Source organism: Dendrobates tinctorius, unplaced genomic scaffold (assembly GCF_039654945.1).
Source record: "Dendrobates tinctorius isolate UK_male_01 unplaced genomic scaffold, ASM3965494v1 ptg000191l, whole genome shotgun sequence".
Classification (NCBI taxonomy): Eukaryota; Metazoa; Chordata; class Amphibia; order Anura; family Dendrobatidae; genus Dendrobates; species Dendrobates tinctorius.
The window spans coordinates 17,455,146-17,482,012 of record NW_027361858.1 but is presented as its reverse complement, the minus strand read 5'-3'; the positions used below and the strand labels follow the sequence as shown (position 1 = coordinate 17,482,012).

The 26,867-nt window shown below is 39.8% G+C and overlaps 1 protein-coding gene across 3 annotated transcripts in view; it reads left to right on the top strand.

The window, feature by feature from the left end:
* Positions 1–26,867, top strand: part of BNC2 (basonuclin zinc finger protein 2) — a 953,199-nt gene that overhangs the window by 889,025 nt on the left and 37,307 nt on the right. For all 3 annotated transcript variants that reach the window (XM_073552473.1, XM_073552472.1, XM_073552474.1), the window contains one exon: positions 3,529–5,489. In XM_073552473.1, the coding sequence (XP_073408574.1) occupies positions 3,529–5,489 (1,961 nt within the window). The remainder of the gene's footprint in view (positions 1–3,528; positions 5,490–26,867) is intronic.

Sequence of the window (26,867 nt, the reverse complement as noted above, 5' to 3'; positions counted from 1 at the left end):
TTTTGCATCGCTTTATTCTGCGAGCTATAACTTTTTTATTTTTTCGCTGATGATGCTGCGTGGTGGCTCGTTTTTTGCGGGACAAGATGACATTTTCAGCGGTACCATGGATATTTATATGCGTCTTTTTGATCGCACGTTATTACACTTTTTGTTTGGCGGTATGATAATAAATCATTATTTTTTGCTTCGTTTTTTATTTTTATTTTTAAGGGGTTCGCTAAAGGGGTTAACTAATGGGACAGTTTTATAGGGCGGGTCATTACGGACGCGGCGATACCTAATATGTGTACTTTTATTGTTTTTTTTTTTATTATTTCCAAAAAATGGATTTATTGGGGGAATATATATATTTTTTTTTTCTAATTTATTTGGCGATTTTTTTTAATTATTTTAACACTTTTTTTTATTTTTTTTTTACTTTATTAAATAGTCCCAGGTGGGACATCACTGTCCTGTGACAGATCGCTGATCTGTCACATCACAGATCACTGTGACAGATCAGCGATCTGACACAGGCACTGCAGAAGGCTTCCTCATGCCTGCGCTTTGCAGGCACTGAGGAAGCCAGCTTCCTCAGGCCCCCGAAGGCCCCCGTCGCCATCTTGGATTCGAGGGCCTGGAGGAAAGGAGCCCCCCGCAGCAGCGCTGCACATTGCGATGCCGTAGGGGGCTCAGGGAAGCACGGAGGGAGCCCCCTCCCTGCCGATGCTTCCCTTTAACCCCCGGTACACCGCGATCATGTTTGATCGCGGTGTGCAAGGGGTTAACGTGTCGGGGGCAGTCCGTGACCGCCCCTGACACATTGTGCCGGGTGTCAGCTGTGATAATCAGCTGACACCCGGCCGCGATCAGCGGCGCTCACCACGTGGGCGCCGCTGATCGCGCCGATGTACTATCCCGTCCATGGGCATAGGGGCCCAGGTCCCATGGACGGGATAGTACGTCGGATGGCAGAAAGGGGTTAAAAATCATGGAAGTCATACCAAATAGATGTTTTTGCATCAACTACATTTTTGCATGAGCTATTTTAAGAAAAAGAATTTGCAATGAAAGTTATAATATTAACTTTTTTCATGTTATGGGTTAAAACAAAAGTGCGCAGCGCACGCAAAAATCCTACTAGCGCACGGCCAGCGCATGGTCTGCGCACCCTATGCTAAAGATAGGGTGCGCAGATCGCATGCAGCTATGTGTGAAAGTAGGAGGAAATGACCGGATGGGGCGAGCAGGGGGCGAGGCTTAGCGGCATCGTGCGCTGCATGTAAAATGTGCTTGTCTGAAGCTAGCCTAAGATCTTACTTTTCAAAGAGCGTGTACCGATTTATGCTGAGCACGGTATATTTTTCTTTTTTTTCTGTTTTACTTTATTTTTTCAGTGCCATTAGGTGACTTGAACCTACACTCACTTGATAACTTATACTGTATACTGAAAATTAGCTAAGGGCTATTTTTTTCTTGACATAGCTTCCCATATACATCACACTTTGGAAGGCTGTGGTCTACTTTTACATTTGTGTGGAAGGTGTCCCGCCAATTATTGGATGATCTACGTCCCCTGATATAGATGAAAATTTTGAGAAACTACTAGTTTAAACATCTTGGAGGGAATAACACACTACTGTGCAGCTACAGCATGGAAGTCGATAAGCCTATATTTTGGAAATACAGGTGGAATTATCCAAAGAGTTTTACATCTGAAAAGCAAATTGAATTTTAACTCTAATGCTGGAAGTGCAGGGTACTATCTATTAAATCACTGTATTTATGTTCCATGTTCATAGAAGCATTATTAAAAGCTGTAAAAATAGTTTAAAGACTACCAAAATGTTGGAAGAGTTTAAAGCAGAATTCCTGTCTGGAAACACGCTTTATTTTTACAATAACCACAGGCTTATGTTCCAAAATACTACATTTTTTATTTGCCTTTAATTTCTTATCCAGACTGTGTTGTTGCTTAGAAACCTTTTGGATTTCTTCTTGTGAAAGTGCATTGATATTGTTTGGCACTGGCCTGTTTCAAAATCTTGCATGTCAGGTTTTGGCAATAGAAATTCATTGCAGTGGCATCGGACTAGATTCCTGCGAATATCAATAGCAGTATATTTACATCTGGGATTTTCGTTGTGTGTAACTTTTAACCAAGAACATACGACAAGGATTACAGACAGTATACACAACTATATACTGTACATGGCATATCAAATATCTAAGCTCTCACTGAAGCTGAGCGAGGATCGTCCATACAGCAAAGTAATGTAGTGGTTCTCTAGGCATGTGTGGAGCATAATCATACTTGGCAATAGTCAAGAATCCCACAATGTGAAAAAAGGGCAAGGGGGTATTTCAACACTGTCTGAAAATTAAGTTTTAACTGTGTTCCCATTTATTTTGGGGCGATTCATGGGGCAAGGAGTAAAAGTCACAATTTTGAAAATTAAATTATTGGTAAGTATGCATAATGAGAATTGAACTCAAGTTGCCTTGCTACTCGGGAAGTCTGGAAGTAATAGCATGCATAGGATAGAATTCATTAAATAGTTAAAAAAATAATTTTAAAACTCTTAAAAAAATTGCAATTATATTTTTAATGGTAGCTTTAAAAAAGAATAGTGTCATTAATAAAATATTATTTTTTTCTCATTGTTTATAATGTTCTAATATATTCTGATACTATCGTCATTCACATAAGTCTTTGTTTCCAATACACCTCAAAATCTACTTTTCCCATTTCAAGAAACACATACTAGGGTCAATTGCATAGACCATCAATTAACCAGACATATCTTTAGAGAGTGGGAAGAAGTCAAAAAATGAGACCCACATTAAAAAAGAGAGAACATACAAACTATGGCCCAAATTTCTTAAGACCAACAATTTTCTTGACGGTCTTGATGAAGGGCATGGTAGAGCCGGTTGCTCCTGATTCATGAATAGATGCCCACCTCTTAATGAATCAGGAGTAACTAAGAGTGACATGCTCTTCTGTGTGCCATCCAGAAATCTTACTCCAGTTGGGGACTGGAGTGAAATTTCTGGTGCAGTGAACACAACAGCTCCATACATTTTCATGGAGCTGGGACAAAATTGTCTAAAAATACAAAGTCTCAAAAGCATAGCTCATCTTTGAGTTGCACCAAAATTTGCAACTTTTCAAAGTTTTTACTCCACTTTTTTTCGTATTAAATCTTTGCTGAATATTTTCTTGGATTTGAACTCAGTACCCAAATCTCTGCAAAGCAACCATACTAAGCACTGAGCCACATTGCCATCAGTATAGTAAAAAAGTATTTTAGTCCAAATGCTGTTGTTGGAAATGGGATTAGGTTGTCAGGGATGGTATGCAGAATCTTAAATATACTTATTTTCCTGTTAGTTATATTTGGTATGAAAGATTTTTTATTTTGATAAACTTAGCAGTTTAACCTTATGATCAGGCGCATCTTATCAAGTTGAAATGTCTCATTGTAAAATTGCACATGTTGCTATCCTACATGTTCTTTACCATCGCATATACTTTTCTTTTAGGATACTGCTGGCAAGGTCCTGGATCGTTGGGCAATTATGTCTCGAGAAGAGGAGATTATCACTTTACAGCAGTTTCTACGGTTTGGAGAAACCAAATCCATTGTCGAGCTCATGGCTATTCAAGAAAAGGAAGGACAGGCAGTTGCTGTGGCTTCTTCAAAAGCTGATTCAGATATAAGAACTTTTATTGAAAGCAACAATCGTACGAGAAGCCCAAGTGTACTCTCACAATTGGAAAACAGTAACCCTTCTAGCATTCACCACTTTGAGAACATGCCCAATAGCCTTGCATTTCTCCTTCCATTCCAGTATATCAACCCAGTGTCTGCTCCTATGCTTGGATTACCTCCTAATGGGCTCATGTTAGAGCACCCTGGCCTGAGGTTGCATGAATCTAATAACTCAAATCACAATGAATGTGAAGAGACCAGTGAGTCGGAGGTCTCCCCCATGCCTTATAGTAGGAATGAGCAGACATCTAATAGAAACGCCTTGAGTAGCATCACAAATGTAGAGCCAAAAACAGAGCCAAACAATGCCTCCCCCACTCAAGCAGCTACCCCTGTGAGCGACATTAATAAATCTGAGCATGTCAAAAGTTCTTTCAAGATTCACCGAATGAGGAGGATGGGAGCTTCATCACGGAAGGGCAGGGTATTTTGCAATGCATGTGGCAAAACTTTTTATGATAAAGGAACACTAAAAATCCATTACAATGCTGTGCATCTTAAGATAAAACACAGATGTACTATTGAAGGTTGTAATATGGTTTTCAGTTCTCTTCGAAGTAGAAATCGGCATAGTGCAAATCCCAATCCTCGTCTTCACATGCCAATGCTAAGAAACAATAGAGATAAAGACCTTATTCGTGCAACATCTGGAGCTGCTACACCTGTAATAGCAAGCACAAAATCAAGCTTATCGTTAACCAGCCCAGGTCGACCACCCATGGGTTTTTCAACACCACCTTTGGATCCTCTTTTGCAAAATTCACTTTCCAGTCAACTAGTGTTTCCAGCATTAAAAACTGTACAACATGTTCCTCCTTTTTACAGAAGTTTACTAAATTCAGGAGACCTAGTTAGCCCTCCAACATCACTACCTACTAGCCCAATATTGCCAGCACCTTTAGGGGTAGAACAGCCTCTTCCTCCTCTGCCTCAAGAGCTGCAATCAACTGTGATCAACATGTCAGCACAGGACTCTAATACAGATCTTGCTCCTAAGAAAAAACCTAGAAAATCTAGTATGCCGGTTAAAATTGAGAAGGAAATCATTGATACTGCTGATGAATTTGATGATGATGATGATGATGAAGAAAATATTGATCATGGTCCATCCATAAATGATATTGGTCATGATTCTCAAGGTGAGGTGAGCCCAGGATTGTCAATTAACAGTTACTCAAAAACAAGCAGCAGGTGTATCATGCGTTCAGACACCAGAGCCAACAGCATGACATCTGAAGACCAGGAACATGAAAGAGATTTTGAAAATGAGTCAGAATCCTCTGAGCCAAAGTTTTGTGATGAACCAATGGAGGATGATAACATTCCAGTTCACAAAAATGGCAGTCTTAGGACAGAAAATGATAAATCTTATGAAAACCATATTGACAGTCATCAGCAGGCTGTCATAAAGGTAAAAGAAGAGTTTACAGACCCTACATATGACATGTTTTACATGAGCCACTATGGACTATACAATGGGGGCAGTGCTGGCATGGCTGCATTTCACGAAAGCTTAGCTTCATCTTTGAATTACGGAAGCCCTCAAAAATTTTCTCCAGAGGGGGACCTGTGCTCAAGCCCAGATCCTAAAATTTGCTATGTGTGCAAAAAGAGTTTCAAAAGCTCATACAGTGTAAAGCTTCACTACAGAAATGTTCACTTAAAAGAGATGCATGTCTGCACAGTAGCTGGTTGCAATGCTGCTTTCCCCTCACGCCGGAGTAGAGACAGGTTAGTAGCATTATTTTATTTATATTCATTATATTTTTGTATTCTCTCCACATTGCTATTCAGCGTTTCCTACAAACATCAATGTAGAAGAATTTAGTTATATTGCTTGAACTGGATGTTTAATTTATTCTTTTAAAAGAACAATTCTGTACTAATTATTTAGGCAAATCTAAATATGCAAAGACATATACAGTACATTGACAAGCAAAATGGTAACAATGTTTTGAACTTTTGGATTTTAGGCTCTATATCTCACCATCCACTACTACTTCAAATGTGAGACTACCATCATTTTATAGACCATGATCTTGGCTAGGCCTTACATAAATTTGACTTGCAACTATTTTCCATACAAACAGTTATTCAGATTATTGTTATGTCACTGTATTGTTACTGTTTTGCTCCTAAAAATCTAAACTTTACTTTGTATTATTGTGTTAGCGTTTTGGAAATCCACCTTTGGTTTTAAACACTGCCTGAATCTCTCTGTGCATGCTCTCAATCAGATTCAAGTATGTCTTGACCAGAGTCTGATTCCAGGTCTCTTCCACAAGTTCCCAAAGTTGTTGCATACTGGTCGACTCACTTGAGTATGTATACAGCTTTCTCTTCACAAGTGTTTGATTGGGTTGAGGTCTGGGAACTATGAGGGCCATTCCAGCACCTCTACTTCATTATCATTGAACCATTTCTTCACCAATCTCGATTTATGTTTTGGGTCATTGTCCTGCTGGAACATTATGCCATCCTTTTCATACCCATAATACTGAAGTGTACGAAGTCACTCATCTAGTATGATACTCACATATAGCTCAGCATTGAGACCACCATCGATCCTGGGTCAAGTATCCAACGCCTTTGGCTGTGAAGAAAACCCATATCATCAGACTTCCTCCACGGAACTTGACAGTTCCTTGAATTTTTTGATCTGTTAGCCCCTTTTTCCTTTGCTCCTTCCAGATTCATTTGCACCCATCAGAACCTAGTCTATTGATTTTCGTCTCATCACTCCAAATCACCTGTTTCCAATCTTCTACTGTCCACTTTTCTGCAATCTCGAGTGAAGCTTGTTTTGGCGATATTGAAGTCGGTGCTTTTTCGGGCCACCATTCCAGACTTGTGTAATGTTCCGTGCATGGTGCTTGCATGGAAGACTGTGATCTCACTATTACAAAGCAAACAAGCCATCTCTACTGCCGTGTTTGTTGCATCAGAACTGATAGGCCTTGTGATGAGTCAACTTGTTGACTCCAATATTTTGCCTAGACATCCAGTTCTTGGCTTTTGAATGGATGGACAGACTTCATTTTGTATTCTTACTACTGCTATGGCACTCACATGATGCAGTTTGGCAATTTTCTTGGCCGAGATCAATCAATGAGCTGGATCATGCCGTTTCTCTTTTTTTGAGAAATCTTTTTCATGGCTGCTCCTTGATTCAATCCAGTGACCTTTTATTTGGAAATCAACTTAATAACAAACTGAACTATTAGGGAATATAAAAACAGGTTGTAATTTGTAGTATACATGAAGAGAAATATTTTCCTTCCACCTGGAGCAGAACAGTAACAATGCAGTGGCATAACTAATCATTTGCAAGACAGTTGCAAGTTAAATTTACATATGAGATAGCCAAGATGATTGTCTATAAAATGATTTTAGTCTCAAGTTTGAAGCAGTAGTGGATGGTGAGATACGTAGCCTGAAAGTCAAAAGTTCAAAACTTTGTTACCAATTTTCTCATCAGTGAATTTAATTATTAGTATTCAGTCTTCCTTTCACCACCACTTGCCATGGAAGTGTTTGTTTAACCACATTAAACATTGTTTCATGCGTTTCAAATGCAAATTGATTAAACTTACTAATATATTTTAAAGGGTATCTGTGAGCAGAGTTTTGCTATGTATTCTGAGGACGGTATGAGGTAGGACACAGATTTAAGAGATGTGTCACTTATTAGGCTGTGTGCTGTTGTTTCTATACAAAGAATATTTAACCACCAGGAGGTTATCACTGCTCAGACTACAGCACAAGTGAGCGCTGGTCTGACAACGCCCCCTCCTCTGATAAGTAGCTTACCTTCAATATACAATGTACACAGAAAGCTGTGGTTTTGGTGGAATTAGCTTTTTAGCGCTGCTATATGCTACATCTAAAAACTCTGATATTGTAACAACTGCTGCACCCAGTAATCTAAGTGATACATCATTGGATTTAGCTTCTCCTTTGCTACGTTATGCTGCTCTAGATGAGGTAGCAAAAAACTTGGTGACAGATTCCCTTTAATCAGGAGACAGTCAAGTCAAGCCCTTCAAGATCATCACTAGGGATAGGTCCTTCTGTATGTCGGAACAAATTTGAAAGCAGAGAAGACTGATGCTAAAATTGGGACATTTAACTTTAATCAATATAATCTTATACACATTGAAACTAGCTTATTATGTTTCTTTGGAACACCTAAAATAAAAAGTATGACATAAATTCCTTAAACTCTTCCTAATGGTGGCTACAGGGAGCCAAAACTAATTTTCAAGAAAAGGTTGGTTATACATTGCACATCTTTGGCTACTTTCACACTTGCGTTTTTTGGGGCTGCGCTGCGTGCGCAGTGCAAACGAGTATAAAAATGCATCATGCATTTTTAATGCTTTTTTTGAGCATGGTTTTTACAAAAAAAAATGCATGCTTTTTTGCGCTGACGTGCGCATGACTATGCGCGAGTCAGCACTCCCATAGACTTTAATGGTTTTGGGTGAATTTCGTGCGCATTGCGTGCGCATGCGTTTTTTTGAGACAGGTCGGACGTACAAAAAATGCAACAGGATGCATTTTGTGCGCCCGGGCGCACACTACAAAAAAACACACGCGCATACAAACGCGTACAAACGCATGACAATGCGCACCCATGTAATATAGGGAAAAAAACGTATGCGCATTTATGCGCCAAAACGCAGCACAAAAAAACACAAGTGTGAAAGTAGCCTTATACATATATACAGTATATACAGTATGTATAAGTTGTGCAATGTATAACCACCCATTATATATATATTGCTCAAAAAAATAAAGGGAACACTATTCCATTTGCAATAGGCTGTTTGTGTTCCCTTTATTTCTTTGAGCAGTGTATATACTCCATATCAACCATATCTGTTTGCAATGTAGATTTTAAAAGAAATGATGTAGTACAATACTGAAACAAAAAGCACCACAAGATTGCCCTTACCTGCTAGAGGATGAGGTTCTTAGACATGGTGGGTAGTTTGGACATATTGTAATATCAATGAAATACATTATCACAAAGGAATTTCATATCATTCCTCTTTGTAGTATTTTTGACGAAACAGACTAACAAGCCACATACTAGTAGCACCACTGTAATCCTCCTTTAAAACAAATTTAGAAGTGGCTTCCTTCACCTCCTGGGGAATGAGTTAAGTTGTACAATATCTCCATACACTGTGTACTTATAATATTGCTGCTTTTGGTATCTCAATCACTTTAAATGGGAGAAAAGTTTATACCAATAAAACACATCTGACATACAGTCATGGCTAAAAGTTTTGAGACTGACAATTTATTTTTTCTGCTTTAATGTTTTTTGATATTTTAGCCAGATGTTTCTATGGCTATTGAAGTACAATTCTAAGCATTTTTTTTTTACTTTTTTAACAGATACATAACTCAATAGTGTTGACCCTAATATTTCAAAACTTCTGCAAATCACCCTAGCATGCTGGATATCAGCATTTGTGTCAAATCCTGACTGATGACAACCCATTCTTGTACAATCAGTGTTTGGTGTTTACACAATTTCTGTGTTATTGTTTGTCTACCCACTTTCTGAGGATTGACCATTTGTTCTAATGGGATTTCCTTATGGGAGTTTCCTGGCCATGGATCCAAAATATCTTCGAAGGAAGTGCGTGGACTGGACTTCAGAGGACTGGGATACATTTATTTTCTCTGATGAAGCCCCCTTCATACTGTTTTGTACAAATGGAAGAATGATTGTCCAGAGAAGAAAAGATAAGTGCTACCATGACTTCTGTGTCATGCCAAGTGTACAAGAGTAAAGGCTTCTGAGATTATTCATCTGTAGGGTTGCTTTTCAATGTAGTCTCACTCACATTTTTCCCTAAGAACACATGCATGAATAAAGAATAGCTTCTAGACAGCCCTCAAAAGCATTTTTTTTTCCCAGTGATCCAGTAGCAATTTGATGCTTCCTCAAACATAATGGAGACCATACTACAAGGCAAAAAGGGATAACTAATTGGCTCACTAAGCAAAACATTGAAATTTTGGCTCCATGGCCAGCAAATATCCCAGATTTCAATCTCATTAAGAACATATAGCCAAACCTCAAAAAGCGAAAGTACAGACAAAAAATACAGAAATTATAATAAACTCCAAGCATTGATTATCCAAGAATGGGTTGCCATCAGTCATGATTTGGCCCACAGGCTGTCATCCCACATGCCAGGGGGAATTGCAGAAGTCTTGAAAAATAAGGGTCAACGCTGTCTTTGAATAAACTTGATGTATTTGTCAGTAAAAGTATGAAAAGTTATGAAAGGCCTATAATTGTACTTCAGTATCTATAGAAACATCTGACCAAAATATCTAACAACACTAAAGCGGTAAACTTTGTGAGAACCAAAATTTCTGTCAATTTTCAAAACTTTTGGCCACGACTGTACAATATATAGATTTTGTTAAAATTATTAGCTACTGCCCATGCTGAGGTCTCATAGAATCCCATCTTGATTTGACCCCCTTTTGTCTATGTTAGGTCTCAGGCACATGACCATCATCACAATTGTGATCTGACAAAACAACTGATAGCAACTGGACCAATGTAATGCTATGGGGCCATGTGCATGTCCAGTTTTTTCCTTGGATAGAACCGATCCAGGAAAAAAATCAGTGTGCCCTAGTTTGATCAGATATTCAGGACAAACTCAGCCATGAAAGTCAATGAGTGCGTGGAAAGCATCGGACTGCAATGAGATGACATTTTTCACGGACTCACAGAATGGAGAAGATGGAGATTTTTTTTCTCCTTCTTCTCCTCATCTGAGAGAATCAGATCACGCTCTGATCAAACTCTGATCAGAGTGTTATTTACACAATTGATCCTATTCTCTCGGATAAGAGAATACATGGCCGGCTGCACCTGCCTAACAGCCAGGAGTGTTACCCTCATCAATACCTTTTTTCTCACAGTTTATTATCTGTGATTGTGTGTTAGACCAAATTCTGCTCCTCAAATGCACAGAAATCGACATTACAATATGCGAGGGTAAAGTTTTAAAATCATCCACATGTAGTTGACAAATTGTGCATGAAAATTCAGAATGCTACGGATTTTCAAATCTGCAGCATTCTCAAAGTGGATTTTCACAGTATATTTCCCATTTATCCATGGTAAATGTGGAGCACAATTTACAGCAAAGTACAGGTGCACTACAGCAGGCAGCTCACCTAACATTTCATCTACTGCGTGCAAACATGTACCACATCGTCATGTCAACTTCAACACAAGTTATTGTAGCTCCAACTCTGGCGTATTCATCTGTTCCTCCTCAGAATGTGTTTTTATTGTCTCAGCCTGCAGCAGTGTAAGTATTCAATGGTTACCCCCCATGGCATGCAAATAGTTAACATTTTGCAGCTTTCTATATACAACTGTATTATTTTTACTTTTATATATTATTGTTACACATTTCACCTTATTGCTACTAATATTCAGCAGCTTCAGCTTATTCTTCTGCTAAAGAGTCACATCTCAATTTTTGGGTCCCATAACCAAAGCCATTTATTACATTTAAAGGGAACCTGACACCATGAAAACGTGGTGCAATCTGCAGGCACCATATTATAGAGAAGGAGGAGATGAGAAGTTTGATATTTCGTTTTGTGAGAAAAGATTCAGTATAACCGGTGTTTTAACCATTTAAACCTTTGCTCTTTTAGAGTCTTTGATCCAGTGGGAGGTCATATCAGTGACTGACAGCTAAGTGAGCAGACAGAGATAGCTGCCAATCACTGATAGGACCGCCCTCTGGACCAAAAATCCCAGAAAGAGCAGAGGATTAAATGATTAAAACACAAGTAATACTGAATCTTTTCTCACAAAACTATATATCAATCTCCTCAGCTCCCCCAGCTCTATAACATGGTGGTTGCAGATTGGACTGCATTTTCGTGGTAACAGGTTCCCTTTAAAACAAATCCTTATGTCTTATTTTGCTTTTAATGACTGCTTTACACACAGTAATCTAAATGTTGTCACTATTAGGCGGTTGATCTTTAATCAGACATACTTTAAAACATTTAGTAATCATTTTCCACATTGAAAATTTTTTATGCATATCCATAATGCATCCTGCTGAAAGAGTGTTTTCTACTTAAATGCAGGTAAATGTGAAATCATTTTTGCAACTGGCTTTCATAAAAATTGTCCTGTTTGCCTTCTGTCACCTCTGTTATACTGTCTACTGCGGGCTGCTCCATGAGTTAACTGAGAATCGGTCACTAAGCCTGCTGTCAGTCAGATGGGGAGTTTGTAACTCTTTTATCTGTCCTTTTCTAAGCTTTTCTCAGCTTCTTTACATCCACAAAGCACATCAAAGTAGAATATATAGAGGAAAAAGCCTATAGCAGTCAAGTGATGCAAAAGATTTAATGAAAACCATTAGCAAAAAATTATTTTAACCCTAAATACATGCAGTTTAAGTAAAAAAAAATGTCCTCAGTGGTAGATAATGCCTTTAAATAGCTCTTTAAATAATACTAGCATTAATCTCAGTTATTTCCAACCTCATGGGGAACCACTGGAAAGGCTTTAGGAAGCTTGGTGTAAGGGACAGTAAAGCTTTCTGATATTTAAAGAGGTTATCCACTACTTTTTAATTGATCAGTGTCTGATCCATTGGGGTCCGACACCCAGTATAAAAAAGTATAAAACTAGCCTCTATATTTGTTTATTGTGCCAGAAGACAAGAAGAGATAGTGTAGCACGGTGCTGACAATTGTTTTTGTCTAATGTACACTATGTAGACAATAGTACTGGGAAACATCTTAATAATTGAATTTAGATTTTTTAATTCAGTCCCATTTCCACCTATGTGTAAGCACATCGGCATGAGGACTATATTTACAAACCTTTAGAAGCCATGGCTCTTTTAAAGAGCTCATTGAATTTTAGTATTGCACTGCTATAGGTTAGCATCGTCGCAACAAGTCATTTTGTGAAATTGCTTCAAACCAATTTATTATGATTGATATTATTGAAAAATGTAAGTGTTTAAGGAACCACAGCAACTGAGCCACAAAGTGGCAGACCATATAAAGTTGACCAGCAGGGTCGCCAAGTGTTGAGATGTGTATGTTCTCCCCGTGTTTGCGTGGGTTTCCTCCCGGCACTCCGGTTTCCTCCCACAATCCAAAGACATACTGATAGGAAATTTAGATTGTGAGACCCATCAGGGGACAGTGATGACAATGTGTTCAAACTGTAAATCACTGCGGAATATGTTAGCACTATATAAAAATAAGATTATTATTATAATGCATGAAACTGTTGGCTCCAAAGGTCCAACTCTCCTCTGACATTTAAGCGAATCTGTCAGTAGGTCAACCCTTCTAAGCTGTCTATATGGGCACACAGGTCATAGGAAGCTGAATAAAGTGATCCATTGATACCTGCAATCCGATGTCTTTTTCCAGAGAAATCCACAATTTTCTTATATGTAAATGAGCTGTTCAGATCTATGGGCTGTACGCAGATCTCTCTGAGAATCTGCCTCTAGAGCTTATTATAAATGACAGAGGGCTCTACCAGTGTGAGACATGTAATGGCAACTCTGCTCTCTTGATCTCAATGCAGAGCTGTGCCGGATCACAAAAGCATGTAAAAATTTGGTCTCATTCTGATCCAAGAGAGTGGGAAAATGTTTTCTCACTTGTGCAGTCCACATGCAATCCGTTTCTATACTCAGCAGTTATTCTTTTACAGAGCCATTTACAATTTCCTATCTTACAGAATTGTAATGTATCTGTTAAAACTGGAAGCCATACTGATGATCTGCATGATATCCTATTTTTTCTCGCACCCATCTGATTTCAGAGTGAAATCGCAACAGCTGCGATTTTTTTTCTCACAACGAATACAGCTAAGAAAAATAAATGCAGATCTGCTCTGCCTCAGTTAAATAACATTGATTCCAAGTGCAATTGTTTTTATATCGGATTGCACTCGCCTGAGTTATATGCGTGTATGAGGGAGCACGAACTGACACATCTGTGGGTGTCTTTTCAATGCTTCAGCTTCCATCTCACAGGCAGCCAGAGCAGAGCTGTGAGAGCTGCAGCTGCAAACGTGTTTGTATTGAGACGAATTTCAGTTCTACTGTACCATGATAGTTCTATGTCTCACACAGTGGTAACTCCCTCTTCATTTATAATAAGCTCTAGAGACAGATTCTCAAAGAGATCTATGTATGGCTCATAGCCCTGAACAGCTCATTTATATATACAGTATATTCTCTGGAATAAAACATCAAGTCACAGAAATCAACATATTTTATTCAGCTTCCTATAACCTACTTGCCCATATAGACGGCTTAGTAGGGTTCATCCTACTGACAGATTCTTTTTAATGTCACCATAAAAACTCTGTGTCAGAAGCTTCATTGTTTGGGTTTACATTACCAAACAGCTGCAAGCAAGCTTCACATCACCAAGCACAATTCCAAATATCAGATGGAGTGGGGCAAAGCAGGCAGCCAGTGGACTCTATAACTGTGAAAGCCTGTTCTCTGGAGAGACAAATCACACTTCTCTCACTGGCAATGTGATAGAGTCTGAGTTTGGCGAATGCCAGGAAAATGTTATTTGTTTGACTGCACTGTGCAAATTGGAAAGTTTAGTAAATGAGGGTTAATCTTATGGGGTTAATCTTCAGGGGTTGGCCTAGACCCCTTAGTTCTATTGAAGGAAAATCTTATTGTCTCTGTATGCCAAGACATTTTGGAGAATTGTATCTTTCCAACGAAGGCTGAAGGAATTGATTTACAACAAATTCAGTTCATTACAAATGTTGTAAATATATTCAGATTCAAGAAAATTAGAATTTTTAGGGATTTAATTAGCATGAGTCCTGCTGGCAATTTTCTCAGAAAATGTTGAAAACTAATAAAATGTTATACTTATCTGTCCTAGGTCTGCCCAATACCTGTCCTGCGGTTACAGCCCCCCACCCTATAATTTCGGATAGGTCTATGCTCCTTGGTTTTGATCTTCTAGCACTGAATATCCCACACATGGTTACATAGGGTGTAACACTCAAATAAATCCAGTCTAAAACAGATCGGAAGTAAGAAGAGGACGGGTGGGGAGCTGCAATAACAAGACAGGTGAGGGAGGGTCTAGAACAGGCAAGTATATATGCCTCTTTTTTGTTCTAGCATTACTGTGCCATTGTGCACAAAGCAAGGCCCTTATAGGCATGGAACTAGACTTTGATTGCAACCCCATGAAACACCTTTCTGATTAACTAGAGCAGAGCGAGGGCTGTCTTGTACAACATCAGTGCCTGACCTTACAAATGCTTTTCTGGATGAATGGGCAAAAAATTCAACATACAGTGCGTAAAAAAAAGTATTTAGTCAGCCACCAATTGTGCAAGCTCTCCCACTTAAAAAGATGAGAGAGGCCTGTAATTGACATCATAGGTAGACCACAACTATGAGAGTCAAAAAGAGAAAACAAATCCCAAAAATCACCTTGCCTGATTTGGCAAGATTTATTTTTCAAATTATGGTGGAAAATAAGTATTTGTTCACCTAAAAACATGCTATATTTCTGGCTCTTACAGACCTGTAACTTCTTCTTTAAGAGGCTCCTCTGTCCTCCACTCATTACCTGTAGTAATGGCACCTGTTTGAACGTGTTATAAATATAAAAGACACCTGTCCACAACTTCAAACAGTCACACTCCAAACTCCACTATGGTGAAAAACTGTCACGTGTACCTGCCCTGTGTGACACAACCCGCAGGTCGGTAACTGAAACAACAAGACTGTCACCTATCCCTGTCCTGTTGACACGACCTGCAGGTCGGTAACTGAAACAACAAGACAAAAGGGGAACACCAGAGAAACAGTTACAACGGTGGGCCCTGCAATAGGGAACGGGGACATGGAGACCTCCTGCACTCCCCTGAGGCAGTGTCCCTGAACACTCCTAACGTTCCCTATACAGGCTCTTCACCTGATGCCGACCAGGATACCTGAATCCCTCACTAGCCCTGCACCTATCCCTTACTAGAGAACTGGATAGTGCGGACACTGGTCCCACCGCTGCACTAATACACACAAAGGAAAATACACCAAAAGGAGGAAAAAAACAAAACACTTATCTTTCTCTGCTGCAGTCACTGGGCAGCAGAGTTCATCACCGGATTAGCTTTCAGCAGTGGCTCGACACCTAAGAGCCAGCTGCTACTTTCACCATCATCAGCAGTGGCTCGACACCTAAGAGCCAGCTGCTACCTTCACAATCTTTCTCTGCTGCAAACACCGGGCAGCAAACACCGGGCAGCAGAGTTCAGCACCAGATCAGCTTTCAGCAGTGGCTAAACACCTCAGAGCCAGCTGCTAACTTCACCGTGGTTGGAATCCACCAAGGACCTGCTATCACCAACACTAGCTAATACACCAGGTGACCTTATATAGCAAAGGAGGAGTGGTCACCATCAGCTGAGAAAGCAACAGACATGTAATAACCCCAGTGACCACCGGGGGAAAACAACCCATATTAAGGCTCCAAAGGCTTGAAAGGAAAAAAAAAGGATTTACATGAGGGAATCCAGAATCTGACACAGATCCAAGAATTGGACTGTGACAGTACCCCTCCCTCAATGAGGGGCCTCTGGACCCTCAACACTGTACTACACTGGAGACCACCTACCGTGAGGACGCCTTGCTCTACCAGAGTTCACTTCAGCAATCATCTGACACTCCAGATCATGGCAAGAGATGGCAGATGGAGGTGACGACGTATACTCTTGAGGTACCACAAATCTCCAGAGCGCTGACCTGGGGAATGAGCTAGGCCTGGGTATAACAAAGGGTAACTCCAGATAATAACTCGCTGGTGCAAGAATGGCAGACACCCATACAGACACCTACACACCCAGGTCCGGACCTGAACGTTTATTGTCATTCACTCTCTTGCCACCAGATGGTGAACTCCTCACAGAACCGACAACAGAGGCGTCCCCCCGTGTCGTAACACTCACACCCCCACAAGGCTCAGAGGTAACCACTCCTCTCTGCCCCCCCTCCTAAGAGGACTCCGACTCTGAGGGGCAGCTTGTGGTGAGGGTTGCGACTTGCCTCTACTCCCTGGCAGCACCCCTGCTGCCAATACTGCAGGAGAAGGGGACAGGAATATGGAGGAAATATACACTCCCTGGTCGTCTTTCTCCACACGACCAGGAGGGGGCAGCTTCTTCGAAGGTATAGTAGTTTCGGCATGAGCCCCGTGGACTAAGTCATCAGTCTGCTCACAACAGGGACGTGCCCCCTCACCACGGGGAACATCAGGCAGCACCTCGGGGACACTAACTTCTCCCACCTGCCTGGGTGTGCCCATGTGTATGAGCAAGTCCTGCTCCCTAGCAGGGACTACAGGGGCATATTCGCCAGAGCCACAATTGGGGAGAGAAAGATGAAGGAAATATGCTCTTCCTGGTCATCTTCCCCCACACGACCATGGGAAGGTGGCTTCTTCAGTAGTATAGAAGTTTCAGCGTGAGCCCCGTGGACAAAATTATCAGTCTGCTCACAACAGGGACTTTCCCCCTTACCACGGGGAACATCAGGCAGCACCCCGAAGACACCAACTCCTCCCGCCTGCCTGGGTGCATCCGCATGTATGAGCAAGTTCTGCTCCCTAGCAGGGACTACAGGGGGCATGTTTACCAAAGCCGCACATTGGGGTTTTGGTTGAGCCAGCGGAGAGGCCCCAGACCACGACAACTGCTGCTGCTGCTCCAACACACCGTGCAGCACCTCACTCTCCTCAGTGAGGACCAGAAGCAATTGGTCACAGGTCTGTACTTGGCCCATGGCTCACCAGAGAAAATAAGTGGTTGGTTATAAACTGTCACGTGTACCTGTCCTATGTGTCATGACCCACAGGTCGGTCACTGAAACAACAAGACAAAAGGGGAACACCGGGGAAACAGTTACAATGGTGGGTCCTGCAATAGGAAATGGGGATGTGGAGACCTCCTGCACTCCCCTGAGGCAGTGTCCCTGAACACTCCTAAAGTTCCCTATACAGGCTCTTCACTTGTCGCGGAACCAGGATACCTGAATCCCTCACTAGCCCTGCACCTATCCCTTACTAGGGAACTGGATAGTGCAGACACTGGTCTCACCGCTGTACTAATACACACAAAGGAAAATACACCAAATGGGGGAAAACACCAAAACACTTATATTTCTATCACCGGATTAGCTTTCAGCAGTGGCTCGACACCTAAGAGCCAGCTGCTACTTTCACCATCTTCAGCAGTGGCTCGAAACCTAAGAGCCAGCTGCTACCTTCACCATCTTCATCAGTGGCTCGACACCTAAGAGCCAGCTGCTACCTTCACCATCTTTCTCTGTTGCAAACACCGGGCAGCAGAGTTCAGCACCAGATCAGCTTTCAGCAGTGGCTAAACACCTCAGAGCCAGCTGCTAACTTCACCGTGGTTGGAATCCACCAAGGACATGCTATAACCAACACCAGCTGATACAGCAGGTGACCTTATATAGCAAAGGAGGAGTAGTCACCATCAGCTGAGAAAGCAACAGACATGTAATAACCCCAGTGACCACCGGGGCAAAAAAAACCCATATTAAGGCCCCAATGGCTTGAAAGGAAAAAAAAAGGATTTAAATGAGGGAATCCAGAATCTGACACAAATCCAAGAATTGGACTGTGACAAGACCAAAGAGTTGTCGAAGGATACCAGAATGCTGAGTTGCATCCAAAGAACACCATACCTACTTTGAAGCATGGGGGTGGAAACATCATGCTTTGGGGTTGTTTCTCTGCAAAGGGACCAGGACAACTGATTTATGTACATGAAAGAATGAATGGGGCCATGTATCGTGAGCTTTTGAGTGCAAACCTCCTTCTATTAGCAAGGGCATTGAAGAAGAAATGTGGATGGGTCTTTCAGCATAATGATCCCAAGCACAACACCAAGGAGTGGCTTCTTAAGATGCATATAAAGATTCTGGAGTGGCCTGCAAGTCTCCAGATCTCAACCCCATAGAAAACCTTTGGAGGGATTTGAAAGTCCGTGTTGCCCAGCGACTGGCCCAAAACATCACTGTTCTAGAGGAGATCTGCATGGAGGAATGGGCCAACATACCACCAACAGTGTGTGCCAACTTTGTGAAGACTTACAGAAACTGTTTGACCTCTGTCATTGCCAACGAAGGATATATAACAAAATATTGAGACAAACTTTTGGAAATGACCAATTACTTATTTTCCACCATAATGTACAAAATAAATCTTGCCAAATCAGACAAGGTGATTTTCTAAATTTGTTTTCTCATTTTGACTCTCATAGTTGTGCTCTACCTATGATGTCAATTACAAGCCTCTCTAAGCATTTTAAGTGGGAGAACTTTCACAATTGGTGGCTGACTAAATACTTTTTTCCCTACTGTACACTCCAAAATCTTGTACAAGCATATGCCAGAAAATCGAAAGCTATTTTTGCTGCAAAGAGGGCACCAACTCTGTATTAATACCTATGGATTTAGATTGGGATGTCATAAAAGCACCTATAATTTCATGTAGGTGTCCCAATTACTTTTTCTCTTTATTTATGTACACAGAAAATGGAGAAATAAAGAATTATTATGCATGCAGTGATCACAAAACTGACTGAGTAGAAATCTATGCGTAATTCAAACATACTCTAGCGATGCTCCTTTTGGTCTTAGACAGTGATAATTTATTCTTATTACTTTAAATTTATAGTCACACCAGATCAGAGTTGCCTAATAACATAAAACATGCAAAGCATGAAAACACTTTGCAGGTAAAAATACAACAGCTAAAGTAAAAACTGCACAAAACAACATTCGAGAACAGCACAACAGAACACAATGCAAATTTAAAAAAAACTTAAAAATGCCCATGTGTATTTTATCTGTAGATAACTCATCACTATCTAAAACATACCCATTCGGGGCTGCAATAGTGGTTACTTCATCCAAATGTCCTCTCCAGCTGATTACGTGGAGCAAAACTTCTGTAACAGGCCAAGTGCTCCAGATCTCCATATTTTATCTTTTCATGACCTTCTTATAGATGTTTAAATTAAATCTGACTTTAGAGGGGTTGTCCGGCCTATATGACTGCAGACTTGTGAAACTTCACATCGTGCCCATTGCACACTGTGAGGATTCTCTGGTGCCGGTTCTGAGTGTGGCATGTGCATGTCCACAAGCATGTATTTTGCATACATGCGGTCACGTTAAGATGTGCGCATCCTCGCTCAATGAAAGTGTTTTTAGGAAGGCCTTTGCAAACCGCACACTTACAGTGACATAACCACCCACTCCCGGCGGCAGTGAATCTTTACAGCACGCAATGCATGCGCTGTTAGGATTCACAAGTCTGCAATCACATAGAGTCACATAGGTGAGCGAATCCTAATAATAATGTTCAATAGCAAATGTTGCACCTATAGGACCGAAAACTATTGTTACTTATCTTTAAATGTGTCATGCATGATCTTTAATTATTGCAATTCTTTCAGTAATAAAAATGACTAAAAAAGATTTAAGAAAATATTCCATAAAGTATTTGTTCTTAAATCGAATTCACCTGTCCGCGAAACAAAGACTGCTCGAATTGCAGTGCTTGGCCTGATTGACCATTCTCCTGACCTGAGCTAACTGCTTCATAGTCATAGCAATGAACCCAACATAGGAAACAGTTTGCTTGGGCCTAGAATTATGCTCTTAGCACAGCAGGTGTTTTAAAGTTGCGTAAATTCGACCTCAGTGACATATAGACTGAGGGAAATGTGTTTAAAGTAGATAGTATGATAAAGAGATAGAAAAGTATAATTTTAAGCACATTAGCAGAAAATATTCTTTGTCTGCACATGATTTATTCTATGTTGTTCTATTTCTGATTTTCAAAATGTGTTTAAAAGACACATTAAAACTTAATTTGCTTATCCCCACTGTCTACTGTATATTGGGCATCAATTGATTAAAGTAGTCAGATAGACACAGTGGCTTTTGAAAGTATTCACCCCATTGGTTTTTACCTATTTTGTTACATTGCAACTTGTGTTTAAATATTTTTGTAATCCAATTTGTGATGCATCTGCATTAAATAGTTGTTAAAGTGAAGTGAGAAAAATATAGGCATAAATTAAATTTATGGGATCAAATAACCAAGAATTGGCATGTATGTAGAGCTATAAAGCTCTAAAGATTTCTGGTGCAAGCAATTACCTTCATTAGTCACATATCTAATTAAAGGAAGTACACCTGTGTGCAATCTAAGTGTCACATGGTCTGTCATTATATACATACTGTACCTTTTCTGAAAGGCCACAGAGGCTGCAACACCATTAAGCAAGAGGTACCACTAACCAAACAGCACCTTGAAGAACAAGGAGCTCTCCAAACAAGTCAGGGACAAAGTTGTTGAGAAGTACAAGTCAGAGTTGGGATATAAAAATAAATTTCCCAATCTCTGATGATTCCCCCGGAGCATCATCAAATGCATTATTATCACATAGAAAGAACATGGCACCACAACAAATCTGCCAAGAGAGGACCGCCCACCAAGATTCTCAGCCCAGGCAAGAAGGGCATTAATTGGAAATGCAGCACAGAGACCAAATGTAACTCTAAGTAGCTGCAGAGCTCGCATACAGAGATGGGAGTTTCTGTCCATATGAACACAATAAGCCGTACACTCCATTGAGGTGGTGTGAGATATGGGAAAATTATATCATTTTGATTTCTGATGGAATTCCCCATCAGGATACGTTTGGACTAAAAATACTTGCTTCACACCACTGAGACCCCTCCCTTGGCATTCATTCCCAAAAGGCCATAAAAAAACATGCAATGTATATCTTTGATTAAAAACCAGGAACAAACACTTTGAAGCTTGGTGACCACCAATTAACACCAGGGTGTGAACTCTCCTGCAGCTACAGGTAAACTGATTCAAGCACATGAAGACAGCCTGGCACTATAAGTCACAGCAGGCTCTGATGTATTGAATCTGGAAAATGACCTATAATAACAGAATGCAATACCAGGCGAGCACATAATCCGAAACAGCGTTCCTTCCCCCGTGCCTGGCAGCCACCTGTAGCACTCTGCATTATTGAGTTATGAAGCATAGTTACCAGAAATTACATACTGTAGGCATATTTAGTCTCTATGCACAAATAAAATCCAGTGGAACCCAGTGGTGGCACAGCCAACCCATTCAGAGCTTCAGGTGGAAAGTTATGGGCCATCAAGATTCTGGACAGAAAATCATATTCTCAGACATGGGAGGAGGGAGGCAGCCAACCCAGGGGTGGCAGCAGAGTGTGGGAAGGAACAGCCTAGGAGATATAAGACAGTCCCTCGTTTTGGACTTAGTTTTCTACTGGCAGGAGGACCCGTTATCTGATGCAGCCAAGGAAGTCACGTAACTAAGATTTAGACCTGTAATCCATCAGCACCTCCCTGTGGACACATGCTACATATCACAGTAATTGCAATCTATCTATACCCTTTCCTTGTACTACACTCCTGACTGTATATACTTCTTGTAAATAGATACCTGTATATTTCTAGTGTGCCTTTTCGGTGAATAAATATAAAATTAATCTTGGGCTGCCCTTTTACCTCTATTCAAGAATCCCCACGTCTGCACACGCCGTTGGTCAATTATACACTACCTGGGTGGTTTCTGACCTGATATAAGCCTGTTTTCGGATGGGGCTTATGTCGAATGAGGAACTGGTGAACTGGTGGCAGAATACCGTACTGTGTTAGTGGGGAACTCTGGCAGTGATGGCTGGGAAGTTTATATATATATATCCCCAGCCTGGACTGATGATATACAGTATATCCCCCCTCACTGGGAGCGCCTCAATAGCTCATACCTCTAAGGGAAGCCTTTCTGGTGACTATTTGCAATTGGTGCAGTTCCCTGACTGATCTGGGGCAAGTGGTGGTGCCAGAGAGCCGACCCCTGCTAGGTCCTTCTCTCCTCTCCCCTGAGGTGAGTGAAGTCGACACCCCCTTGCCCTGTGCAAATCCGTCACAAGCTGCTTTTATGGAAGAGTGGGCAGAAAAAAGCCTTTACTTACACAAAAATTGTAAGGCTCATTTTTTAATTTGCCAAAACACATGTGAGACACTCCCCAAATGTAAATAGAAAGGTGCTGTGGTCAGATGAGACCCAACTTTAACTTTTTAGCTGCCAAGGTAAACACTATGTCTGGTACCAAACCAACCCACCTCAGCACCCTAAGAACACCATCCCCACAGTGAAACATGGTGGTGGCAACAACACCATGCTGATGTTTTTCGGCTGCAGGGACAGAGTAAATGGTGTGAGTCGAGGGGAAGATGGATCATGCAAAGTACAGGGATTTTGTTGAACAAAAACTGTTTCAATCTGTCAGTGATTTGAGACTGGAACGGAGGTTCACCTTCCAACAAGTCAATGACCAAAGCATACTGCTAAAGCAACACTTGAGTGGTTTAAGTGGAAATGTGTAAATGTTTTGGAGTGGCATAGTCAAAGCTCAGACCTTATACTAATTGAGAATCTGTGGTCAGACTTGAAGATTGCTGCTCACTAGAGGAAACCATCTAATTTGAAGGAGCTGGAGCAGTTTTACCTTGAGGAATGGGCAAAAATCCCAGCGGCACGATGTGGAAAGCTCATAGAGACTTATTCAAAATGACTTATGGCTGTAATTGCTTCACTAGATGGCTCTACAAAGTACTAACTTATGCACACTGAAGTTTTCAGATTTTTTGTTCGATTTGCTTTTTGCTTCACAATAAAAAGAAAACTAAATGTTCACAGTTGTAGACATGTTCTTTACATTGAACTGATGCAAACCTTCAAAAAGAAAAACAGTGAAATTCCAGGTTGTGAGGTAGCAAAACACAAAAAATGCCAAGTGGGGTGAATACTTTCCCAAGCCAATTTAAGTAGATAGTATATAAATATTTGAATAGATAGGTCACTGAAATTCAAAATATTCTACATATTTTATTAGCATATTTGACTTTTCTCAATGTTGGATATTTTATTTTTTTAGCTTGTCTGCTACTCTGTGACAAAAAGTAGATTTTTATGTTCTCTTGGCTTATATTAAGACAAATAGTTCAACTGGTAAAGTGATTTTTTATTGCTCTTGGAATGAAACATAAGTAATTATAAGTCCATAACAAATGCCAAATGAGCTTCTGCCATGAGATTGTTAGCACAACAAATGCAGACTGGGAAGGAAGACAAGCAGATTGCACCTAGGATTTGCATCCACCTTATGAATAACTCCTGGGGTCTTAAGGGTGCATTACAGGCACCCACAACACCCATCTGGTGCCAGATTACCTGGCTCCTGTATACAACAGGTGTGTTGGAATAAATTATCATGGTAGCTTGGATGAGCCACTGAATAACATTAACAGCATAGGTGATGATGTGAAAAGAACATTACCTGCCTCTTGTTAGCACTTATTAGCCTCTCCTGCTTTGGAAGTGATTCAGATAACTTTACTAAGATTTGATTAATTAGTTATCAAATACAAAGTATTCATAAAGTAAAAGCATCTCTATAGTCCTAGAGAAATAATTAACAAAAAATCTTGCAGCCTAGATAATAAGTTTTACATTCTTAAATACAATTTCATAGATGTACTATATTATTACAGTATTTTTTGTATTCCACAAATATGCCAATTGGAATTTCTTTTCTATTATTACATAGAAATATCTATGAGCGAATAACTTTATGAGGAAATTATAGAAGATTTATTTCAAATAAGTTGAGAAATGCTAGTAAACATTACATAATTTCATTGTTACCACTAATTTAGCCACTTCCTTTAGAATCACCCGTAACCGCTAATTTTACTACTTTCCTAGGAATAACTTTTGAACGTTATGTAAATACGCCTCTGATTTTGTTATGTGATTGCAAGTCTTGGCATTGGCCTCAAATGCTTTAATGGGAAACATCAATCCAAATCCTTTTGATTCCAGATTCCCTATCACAATAGAGTATAGACTCAAATACATTTTCCGTTACAATGTAGTAGATGACAAATTTTACAAAGACTACAATTTTTTTTTCCTGCCTCAGGCCCCAATCTGAATGTATTTATGAGTCTTGTACTTTGGGTTAGCAAATAGTACAAACACAATATTAAAATATGCCATTATTAACACTGATTTGCTTTTTTTATTTAATATATACACCATGTTTACCTTTAATTTTTTTAAAGATAGTGAATTTTTCTAGAACTTGCTTAAAACCCATAATATGGAAGTTGTACATTAAGCTATTTCACAACACTTTTGATATCAACTACTTCCGGTATATCTTCTTTTCTCGCATAGTGCAAGTAGATGTGAAGCCCAGGCTTGTAGATGTTAGCTGTGCTTTATATCTTTGCACTTATGGATTGCATTTAAAACTTTAATTGAAAAAAGTATTACTAGACCTTTCTGCTTTTTAGTATTTGTACATGTTTTTACTATATGTATATTAACATTATATACATTAAAAGGGCTGTCTCATGATCACAAATGAGTGCAATGCAAAGTGTTGTAAAAACAAGCAACTTTACAATGTACTTGTTCTTAAAAATGCTTTTTCTTAAAGGCGTGGTCCGAATCTTCATTGAATTTTAATCCTAAATCTCTATTTAATGTCATAATGATATATTTTTTCTAATATGCTTTAATTATAAATTCCCTGTCATTCCCTCACTACGCCATCTAAATGCTTTATTTATTTTTTCCACTTCCTATTTGATAATTCTTCATTTGAAAATGTCAGTGCATGATGGGATACTCAAATGATTCATCTTCAGGGGACAGCCTCTGCCCCCACCCTGAAACAATGCATCATCAGAGACGTCAGATTCAGGGGCTGTGTTAGTCCCTGCTCTACTAAGCAAGAATTGGTTTTCAATTCCAATGGATGGTCAGTAGGATATTGTCACTGTGCACTTTTCTTCTCAGTGCAGAGTGACAATGCGTTCTCTCGCCGACTGTGATCAAAAGTGATCAGCCGGCAACAGAGCGCACTGTCATTGCACAGCATACACAGAGAGCAGCACTGCCCCCTCAAGTGACATCACAGAGGGGCCCTGTTGCTGAGGCCTACACATATCACTAGAATGGCTATCTTTATCAGCCTTTTTGGCATCTCTTCAATTTAGCATCCATATTATTGCATGAAAAAGTAGTTTAGTTCTAAATAAAAGAGGTAAAACAGATTACAAGGAAGCATAGCACTAATTCCATTGATTTTCCATTGTTGGGACATCCCTTTGACTGTGTTTTAAACCAAAGTGTTCCTATAAATGTCCCTATTAATTTTCTTTGCTATTTTTCACAATTTTTCAAATAGGATGTTAACCTTTGCATGATATGGTCTAGCTGAAATTAAGTAGCATTTAGCATGTGTTGGATAAACTTTTCATGATCCTTTGCAGTTGAATGTCTCCTGAAAATAGAATCGCCATACCATAACTGCTAGTCATTCATTCATTATTATTAAAGTAACTTATATATAACACAGATCTATAACTCATGTTTATGAATAATTATTTTATATGCAGCTTCCTTTTTACTACATTCAGGTCTCTAAATGTAGGAAATTGTGCTATAAATTCATATCTTCTGTGTCTTCTGATGTTTTCAAGTGGCTTTACCTAGTTGTATCACAAAAAATCCAGACGAATGTCAAAGAATAAAACATGTCTTAAAAGAAGCATAGATCAAACGCTTGCCCTATTTTTTACATGGCATTATTTGATTTAGCAGACTGACTTTTTATTGCAATGACATTAGCACTCTAAGCTATATTAGCATCCATTTCAGTAGTTCAGTAATGGTATTAAAAAATCACTTAACATCAATGGTGAAGGTTTGCATGACAAGGTTATAAAAATTCACATTGAAAAATGTATGCACTTGTCCTGGCAAATAATTATTCTTTATTTTTATTTTCTATTTTGAAAACGTATTAAATGGAATGAGTGATTGAGCATAAAATATCCAAATAAATTATATATT